This window comes from Nicotiana tabacum, chromosome 9 (genome assembly GCF_000715075.1).
Source record: "Nicotiana tabacum cultivar K326 chromosome 9, ASM71507v2, whole genome shotgun sequence".
Lineage (NCBI taxonomy): Eukaryota > Viridiplantae > Streptophyta > Magnoliopsida > Solanales > Solanaceae > Nicotiana > Nicotiana tabacum.
In genome coordinates, this window is record NC_134088.1 from 40,226,095 (window position 1) to 40,235,714 (window position 9,620).

The following is a 9,620-nucleotide window of genomic DNA, read 5'->3' on the forward strand; positions in this document are numbered from 1 at the left end:
CTTCCTACTCCAAAACCATCTGGGTTACCAAACCGGTTTTCTAGGTCTGCGCTCTTGAATACATTCTTTATTGAGAAATTTGTGTATGTAACTAAGAAATAAAAAATTCGTGCAATTTTTAATTTTAGTTTCCTTTCAAAAGATATACCTAAAGGAGCGGGCCGGTGAAGGGCGTTTAATAGTCAAAAATGACATACGCATACGCCACCAACATGAAATTTGTACCAATAGTCTTTCATCAGAATAAATAAAGGACAGAAAAGGGCATTTCAGAAATCTCGACTTCAAAAAGGAAATTCATTTTTAACCCACCAAAACATACCAAAAACTGGCACAATATAATACTTAACCATAGTTAATACGTAGTATATATGCGTTAGGTGGGTTGACCAGTCTGGGTTGGTGGGCGTTGCCTGTTTGTCCGTCCCCTTTCTCTCTTCTTTCCTTCATCCATCACTCCCTTTCAGCTCCTCCATATATTGCTCTCCTCTCTCATTTTAATTTCCTCAGCAAGTCTCTCCAAATTCACCAGCCAAAAAACTCTCAGTTCTAAACCAAAAGCTTTTACTTTGTCATTCTTTTTCCCCTCGTTTTCATCGCCTTCTCTCCAGTTTTGTCGCCGGCTGGATCATCAGAGTTAATCTCATCAACTGGGTAATTAACGCTTGCCCAGTTGAGCAAAATTCACATAGAGTTCAGTTTGAATTCTTGATTACATAGAAAACATGGAGTCTACATCAGAGAAACTTTCTCCTTTTGATTTTATGGCGGCGATTTTTAAAGGTGGAAAGATATTCGATCAACTGAACTCATCATCAGATTCTGGCGACTCAAGTTCTCCTGCTTCGTTGGCAGCTCTGCTGATGGAGAACAAAGATTTAATGATGATATTGACAACCTCGGTTGCTGTCTTGATCGGATGTGCAGTTGTCTTGATGTGGCGGCGCTCCTCAACTTCTGCTAAGAAGGTGGTAGAGCCGCCCAAGTTGGTGGTTCCTAAGTCGGTTATTGAACCTGAAGAGATTGATGATGGCAAGAAGAAAGTTACCATCTTTTTTGGTACCCAGACTGGTACTGCTGAAGGCTTTGCTAAGGTTTGTGATTAACTAAAATAAAGAGATTTAAATAATATACATTTACAGATTTAAAAACTGTTCCATGATTATTTATTGGAACACTTATATTCTCTCCATCCAAATTTAAACACCTGGGTGTGAAGTTTAAAAAAGACATTTGAAAGGTGTGATCTAAAACAAGCCATATACATTTGGAAATTAAATCATTCTTACCAAAATGGGAAATTAGGATTATTATAGACATTTACATATCATTTCCAATCCTGTTGTTTGAGGCCACAATTATCTGATATTGTAAAAAACAATAGAAGTTAAAGTGATAGAATAAATGTTAATTGTTTTTTGTGGATTTGGTGGTCATGATTTTTGAGTTGTAAAATCTGTCAAAAGGAGTAATCATATTGCAGATCCATAAAGTCAAAGTCTAAAAAAGTTTCCAACTTTTAAACATGTGAATTGACAAAAAGTGGTGTATGAGCATATGAGGAAGGGTAATTTTGTCATGTCAGCCGATGATTTGCAATTAAAGGTGACTTTCGTGGTGTTGTTGATCGTCATGAGGACTACTAAGTGATTTTAATGGATTTGTACAGGCACTTGCCGAGGAAGCCAAGGCCAGATATGATAAGGCTACCTTTAAAGTGATTGATATGGTGAGTTCTTTTTTTTGATATGTTTTCTCTATAAGTGTGATATATAAAGTGAAGCTATTGATTATGAGAATACTGATTCACTGTTTCTGATTGCTTAAATATCAATTCTAGGATGATTATGCGGTTGATGATGATGACTATGAAGATAAATTGAAGAAGGAAACATTGGCATTCTTTTTCTTGGCCACGTACGTTGGAAATTGTCGAATTTGAATAATTACATGCGCAATGATCAATTTGTATTTGCTATATATGAAAACTTGCATATATGCAAATGATGTTACTAACTTGGTTAATGGTTGGTTGGTTATAGATATGGAGATGGTGAGCCAACTGATAATGCTGCCAGATTCTATAAATGGTTTGTAGAGGTAAATGTAATAGATTGATCAAGTAATCTATCATTTTGTGCGTTTAAGTTGTTGCATCTCAGCTTAATTGTTGTACTTTTTTCTGAAGGGAAAAGAGAGGGGTGACTACTTTAAAAATCTTCAGTATGGAGTATTTGGCCTTGGTAACAGACAATACGAGCATTTCAACAAGGTCTGAGATTAATTTTATTGTTCTTGCACTGATTCTTGTTCCTATATTTCCCGAAATACATTGGGAAAAAAACCTAATATGTCAGCTTTTTGCTAACGTGTTCTTCTTTGTTCTCTTTATTGGTTGACAGATTGCAAAAGTGGTGGATGACCTTCTTGCTGAGCAAGGTAGCATTCTCTTTTGATTGCGAATTTTTTTTTATGCATATGAAATATTGGATTACTGTTCTCTAGATGGATATCATTCACATGACGCTATTCTGTATAATTAGAACAGTAACTTTGAGCCGTTTAGTTTCAGCTTAGTGCATTTAAATCACTTGCAGTAGAGCATGCTATTCACTCAATCTTAGTTTGAGTATTTTGATTGTAGAAAGGCTGTTTATTAAAATATCATGGTTAATAGAAAGACCTCTTTAGTGTGGTGTGGAGGAACCCTATCGCATTGGGTTCTAGAATAATAGCTTGGTTCTCCTTTCTTACATGTGTTTGTATCAACTACAGGTGGGCAGAGGCTTGTTCCTGTGGGTCTTGGAGATGATGACCAATGCATTGAAGATGATTTTGCTGCTTGGTATGTTTACAATAACTTATATTATTATGAAAGTAGTTCCCTTTTGTATTCTCAATATTTGTATGCTCATACCAAAAGCCTAAATTATGTGAATGCTTTAGGCGTGAATTAGTGTGGCCTGAATTGGATAAGTTTCTTCTGGATGGGGATGATGCAACTGCTGCAACTCCATATACCGCTGCAGTTTTGGAATATAGGGTTGTTATCCATGAAAAGCCTGACAACGACTTGAGTAACACAAATGGTCATGCAAATGGACATGTGATCATTGATGCTCAACATCCCTGCATGTAAGAAGCTAACATCCTGCTCTTCCTACTTTCTACGTCTTTAGATTTCAAATTCTGTATTATTCTCTCTTCAGTTCTAATCTTGCCTCTGTGTACCTCTGTGTCTGCAGAGCTAATGTTGCTGTGAAGAAGGAGCTTCATACTCCTGCTTCTGATCGTTCTTGCACTCATCTGGAGTTTGACATTTCTGGAACTGGAGTTGTGTAAGTCGTCTGTTAAGTCATTCAACATTTGATGCTTTTTTTATTCTTCGCTCAAGAACTGTGTATCTAAAAAGCTGTAATCAGGGCAGTCAATGCATGATTCTTGTTCTACAAATTTCTTTTTTGGGAAGATATTTGACTTGAAAGTTATTTGAAGCCAAGTGATAGTGTTGTCATTGAAATTGGTTGTGGTCATGTTCTCTAAATAGTTCTTGTGTTTCTCAGTTATGAAACTGGTGATCATGTCGGTGTGTACTGTGAAAATTTGATTGAAACCGTAGAGGAAGCTGAAAGGCTACTAAACATATCACCCGACACTTTCTTTTCCATTCACACCGATAAAGAGGATGGCACACCACTGGGCGGAAGCTCATTGCCCTCTCCCTTCCCTCCTTGCATTTTAAGAACAGCATTGACTCGGTATGCTGATCTTTTGAGTTCTCCTAAAAAGGTAACTTTTTTTCTGATCTTGAATTCCTTGTCTTCTTCTCTGGGCTATGAAGTACTCATGCTTAATTGTATATCTTGCAGTCTGCTTTACTTGCTTTAGCGGCATGTGCTTCTGATCCAAATGAAGCTGATCGATTAAGAAAACTTGCATCACCGGCTGGAAAGGTGTGGACTTGTTGCATTGTACTTTGACTTAGTAGAGCTTAGATTCATTATTCTCATGTCTCTGTGTAACTTGTTTCTTCAGGAAGAATATGCTCAGTGGATAGTTGCAAGTCAGAGAAGCCTTCTTGAAGTCATGGCTGAATTTCCTTCAGCCAAGCCTTCACTTGGGGTTTTCTTTGCTTCTGTTGCTCCTCGCCTACAACCGAGATTCTACTCTATCTCATCATCTCCTAGGTTAGTAACATTTTGCAGTTTTTTCAAATTTGAAAGTAAAATGTTGGAGGGCTTGTTCAATATATCCTGGAAGTGGCACAATGTAGGATGGGAATGACATGAATTAACCACAAAGGCTAAACTTTTAACATTTCCTTATCAAAAAGGAATGGCTAACCTTTTAACATTAGTATCCCATAATGGGCAACAAAAATGAGGATTGAAGACATTGTTTTAGAGATTTTCGTTGGAGAATTATGTCCGTATTTTCTTGGAGGTAGGTTTTCTTTTATTCGTTGAACGTAGTACGAGGTACTTTCGGCAATATCAGACATACTGTTGCCTGACTATAACACACCCTCCTGATGTTTTTCTGCCATTTTCTGTTATTTTTGTACTACCTTCTGGAAATGAAAGATTGCTTCTACTTCTTTCTGTCTATTTGATTTGACAATTCAGGGAACATAACCTTATGATCTACATTTACTTGCAGGATGGCGCCATCTAGAATTCATGTTACTTGTGCACTGGTTTACGACAAAATGCCAACCGGGCGAGTGCACAAGGGTGTCTGCTCAACATGGATGAAGGTATTTACTAAATGAAGTTTGAACTTTTGTGACACATTCAAATAAATTATAAGGACCCAGTTGACTGGTTTTACCATTGTGCATTTAGCTAGACCGATACTTTTGTCTTCTTGCCACTTTTAGCTTAGTTTATTAGGAGTTACTAACTCGACTATTCAGTGATCCATTCATTTCTTTTGAAATTTCTTAGACTGTTCTATGTTAAAGGAAATGTAGCTTTTGTTCTCATTCTATTTTCTTTTGGTTCCTCTTTCAGAATGCTGTTCCTCTAGAAGAAAGCCTTTCCTGCAGTACAGCACCTATTTTTGTTCGGCAATCAAACTTCAAACTGCCAGCTGATAACAAGGTTCCAATCATAATGATCGGCCCTGGTACTGGGTTGGCACCATTCAGGGGTTTCCTCCAGGTTAGGTTCAAACCATCAGAGACTATCTTAGCGCGAGTCCTTGAAATGCAAAGCATTTGACCCTTCTGTTATCTTTACAGGAAAGATTAGCTCTTAAGAAAGAAGGAGCTGAGCTTGGTCCTGCAGTGTTATTTTTTGGATGCAGGAACCGCCAAATGGTTAGTTTTTGAACTGGTTATGGATATCGGCGCAATTTCACCCACATAAGCACAGATGTTTGCTACTATAATTTATGTCTCTGCACTACATCCATTCAACTCATCTGTTCGTATCTACAGGACTACATCTATCAAGAGGAGTTGGACAATTTCCTTGAGGCCGGTGCACTTTCGGAGCTAGTAGTTGCTTTCTCACGTGAAGGACCTAACAAAGAATACGTGCAACATAAAATGTCAGAGAAGGTATGCAGCTTATTCACCCGTTTGGAACTAATGCAAATAGATCTTATCTTATACCAATGATTGTTTTGAGATATGTCACCTAACTATTTTCTTGTGTCTAGGCTGCGGATATCTGGAACATGATTTCTCAGGGAGGATACGTATATGTCTGCGGTGATGCAAAAGGCATGGCTAGGGACGTTCATCGGACTCTTCACACTATTGCCCAGGATCAGGTAAAACTTCTCAATAACATAGTATTATTTTCTGGCTGTGGTCTTTATTCTGAGACGTGAATGGGCTGTATGTTTGGCTACCTAATCCACCTCCTTTCCTTATTTAATTCCATTAGTCATTTGTCATTTCTGTTGGAGGGTTTTTGACTTGTTGAAATATTTCATCACCACTAACGACCCAGACCAATTCAATGTACTTTACTGGCGTACCACTTTAAGAGCACAATTATAAGTTAGATGTTGACAGAAATATAACTAGTTTAGCATGGGCTGTGGGGGGAGGGCTCCTTATAGGGGTTTTTGACAATGTTATTTGGTTTCTCCCTACCAAAAACGAATGCTACCCCCCTCAGAAAATGAAAGAAGCAAGAAACGTAAAGAACGTCTTTTGGACGTGCACAAGCTGTTGCAAAACCTTTGCTTAGATTGAGCTGACAACTTGGCTTTACTTTATCTCAGGGGTCACTTGACAGCTCCAAGGCTGAGGGCTTGGTGAAGAACTTGCAAACGACGGGAAGATATCTGCGTGATGTGTGGTGATCGTCTCTATATTATATTATTCATGCCAATTGTGATTAGAGAAATATATAGAAAGGCAACGTGCAAAGAACAACCACCGGAAAAGAAGTGTACGAACTGTCGTCACAGCTCTACAATTGTATGATTCTTTTTTTAACTTTTGGATGATGAATTTTTTGGTTCATGTAATTTATATATACACGAATGCAAGGCAAATAATTATGTTAGTATTAAGTTTAGGCAATGTATATCGAGAGCTTGTAATCTCCCTATTGAACCAGCAAAATGGTTCAGACAACATTGTATGCTGTTGATTAATACTTTGGTTTAAGACCATCTCGTCTTATACAAGTTTCAACTCTTAGTCACCAGCAATCTTAAATTACGTATGAACATCTGAAGATTGAAGAAGAAAAGTAAAACTTCCGTGCCTTATGGATTACATTAATGGGCAAGCTTATTTCCCATTTCATACGAAAACTACTACAAAAAAAAGTGAAACGTCTCTATTTTGTAATTGGTTTGTCGTGTTATACAAGGAGTCATTTTCTCAGAGGAGCAGTGTACCTGGGGAGAAGATAAAAGAATAAAAACAAATATAAAAAAGTAAAAAAGCTCAATATATAAATGATTTTCAGTTTCAAATGTAGAACCAAAATAAAATCAAAATATTCTACTGCCATATACTAGTATGAAGTAATTTTTTCCCCTCAGGATTAAAGATTAATATAATTGACTTTATTGTAAATACATAGATTTGGAGACAAAAAAGTCTTGTATTAGCAGGATGCATGTTGCCGCCGAGTTGGCAAAGACTGGCATGTGCATATCACTACGTGGCTCAAGAGTCGTATTTTTCATGTAACTAATAAACTAAATAAGATAATTATGATAGTACAAACCGAACATATATATGAAAGCAGGAAAAATTTATATACAAAATGCATAAATTTATATAAAAGATGCAACTCGGGCTAAAGTGTGTAAGCAGTTTGCAGTTAATTACATTATTTAAATTTATCCGTAAGCTTATTTTTAATTCCATAGTGGGAATTTGGGAGCAATTCATTGCTTATCCAGAATGGAGTTATATTTGTTACTATAGAATTATATATTAAATTTTCGCACCTAACTACTTCTATTTGAGTTTTTGAGATTTCTACTACATCGCTTATATGGGGACAAAGAAGAAAGATGATGAAAACTAAACCAAAATGAACGTCGAGTACAAAATAAGCATATCTAAAAACATCACACTTTTGGATAATTTGTACAAAATAAGTACAAAATGACCATATTTTCCTGTCAATTATGTGAAAAATATAATATTGAAATATCTAGAAATTCAATTTATTTACAGAAAGAGTTACTTATTTATTTGCAGCATGCATGTTGCCACCGAGTTGGCAAAAAGTGTGGACTTAATTAGTCGCGTCCAATACATCGCCATCTAAGTTGTACAGAAATTCAATGAGTAATTGTTTCTCGGATCTAAATACTTTTAGATTCTGTAAAGTATATACACAGACAACGTAGGCTATGATTTTCACCACACTTTGAAACTAACAACCCCACATAAAGAAAGTCTCAAATGGTTTATGACCACAGAAAAAAGGAAAAAGCTCAAATAGTTAATTACTAGTACTCTACTAGTTAGGAAGGTCGAAGGTGAGATAAGAGATTGTGTGTAAGGATTAATATAAGGGGTAGAGGGTAGGTGAGATACAAATAAATGGAAGGTTAGGTAAGAGAGGACTGGTTGCTGGTAGACATCAGATGTGATTCATCCAACTATATGTGAATTGGACACTTTCATCATTACGCTGAAAATAATCAATATTATTTAAGTACATCACTTTTTAAAAATACTTATTTGTAAAATTTTACAAGTCCTAGGTTTAGAATTATTTTTTTGATTTTTGATCTCTTCAGACGTTACTGTGGAAAAGGCAGTTTTACTGTGTTACGCTCGAAAATCAAGTTCGTGCTTGGCTAGCGTTTGATGGTAGATTTGGTTAAAAATAATTTTTGAAAGTTGAAGTTGTGTCTGGACATTTTATGTGAAGAAAAAGTTAAAGTTTTGTGAATAAAAAAATGGAAGAATTACACATAAATACAACTCACACACATATATTGCAATTAGGTGGCCTATATTCAACTTTGCAAAATTATAGCCCAAAAATAATAGGCTAAAATTTAACAACCAACTCCAAATAGGGTCTGAAAATCACTATTCAATTAAAAAAAAATGTTCAAGCTTCTAATCCAATCTTTGAATCAGTAATTGTAACTCAAATATTAGTTTAACAAACCAAATCCATTTGGGTGGTGAGAATTAGATTTTTAAGGTAATCCACCGTTGTTGAACAAGCTTAAATACGTGAGTTTAAATTTTGAATCCGATTTTGTGAGAAATTTAGAGCGGGTGTTATTTAGACTTGTTAGAAATAGTATAAGAAGTTTGTATACAAAATTTGAAGTCATTTTATGAAAATTTGGACTAGTTTTGAACAAGAATTGTAACTGAAAATCGTGAAAAAATTCGTTTACAAACGCTTGTATAAAGGTGTATAAAAGTGTATAAGAGGTATACAAAAACTCACCTCGTCTTCTTCCTTGAGTCTCTTCTAAAATTTAACTCAAATGTAACTCAAATCTACTGCAAATCACTTCATATTTAAGTTTTGAACTCCTCTTGATGTTTTCAATTAATTGGAACAAAACCCAATCCAAACAACTAACAAGCTCTCAAGACCCAGATCTCTTCTTTAACTCAAAGATTAAAGAAGAGAAATTAAAAAACTAAATCGTGAAGAGTCTCAAAAGCCACGAGGCTGCAGAACAAAAATATTCTTAGTTTCTGCACTAAGTTTTTCTTGTCGTAGCATCAAATGAAATGGAGAACTTGACCAACTAAATTTAACTCCATAACTTTTAGAAACAGTGACTGTAAGAAAACAGATTTTGAAACAGTGGTTGTCAGTTGTTGCTTTTGGTAGTACTTTCAAAATATGTACAAAACAGGCTAAGTCGGGTAAAACTAAAAAATGTGGGTCATTTTTTGCTATAATATGAAATGAGGTGTGTTTTCTAGTAATTCTTTAAAAAACGTTCATCCTTTTGGGAACTGGAAATAAATTTTAATATTTTTTAAAAAACTGTTCATATTGCATGAACAAATAATATTTTAATTTTTTTTTTGAAAAGAAATCAGCCAATATCTATGGCTAAATGGGAGTTTAAATTTTGTTACATAATTACTTAGGGAGGATGTCTCTGGGTTTTAATTTTTGGAGTAGTTATTTGGAAAAAGTGTTAAAAGA

General features: G+C 35.5%; 1 protein-coding gene across 1 annotated transcript; it reads left to right on the forward strand.

Moving 5' to 3' along the window:
• Window positions 1-280: 280 nt before the first annotated feature.
• LOC107779114 (NADPH--cytochrome P450 reductase) lies at window positions 281-6,633 on the forward strand. Its single transcript, XM_016599456.2, has 18 exons — window positions 281-1,094; window positions 1,670-1,729; window positions 1,841-1,917; window positions 2,043-2,100; window positions 2,189-2,272; window positions 2,403-2,439; window positions 2,776-2,845; window positions 2,947-3,135; window positions 3,246-3,338; window positions 3,564-3,789; window positions 3,870-3,953; window positions 4,036-4,187; window positions 4,660-4,756; window positions 5,013-5,162; window positions 5,243-5,320; window positions 5,441-5,563; window positions 5,665-5,778; window positions 6,238-6,633. Exons 1-18 carry the CDS (start codon window positions 726-728, stop codon window positions 6,316-6,318), a joined length of 2,142 nt encoding a protein of 713 aa, XP_016454942.1. The 5' UTR covers window positions 281-725; the 3' UTR covers window positions 6,319-6,633.
• The last annotated feature ends 2,987 nt before the right edge of the window (window positions 6,634-9,620 follow it).

Coding starts and splice junctions, on each gene's coding strand:
- LOC107779114 (XM_016599456.2), top strand. CDS start 726: ATGGAGTCTACATCAGAGAAACTTTCTCCTTTTGATTTTATGGCGGCG. Junction 2,101..2,188: donor TCTATAAATGGTTTGTAGAG/GTAAATGTAATA, acceptor TTTTTTCTGAAG/GGAAAAGAGAGGGGTGACTA. Junction 3,954..4,035: donor TTGCATCACCGGCTGGAAAG/GTGTGGACTTGT, acceptor TTGTTTCTTCAG/GAAGAATATGCTCAGTGGAT.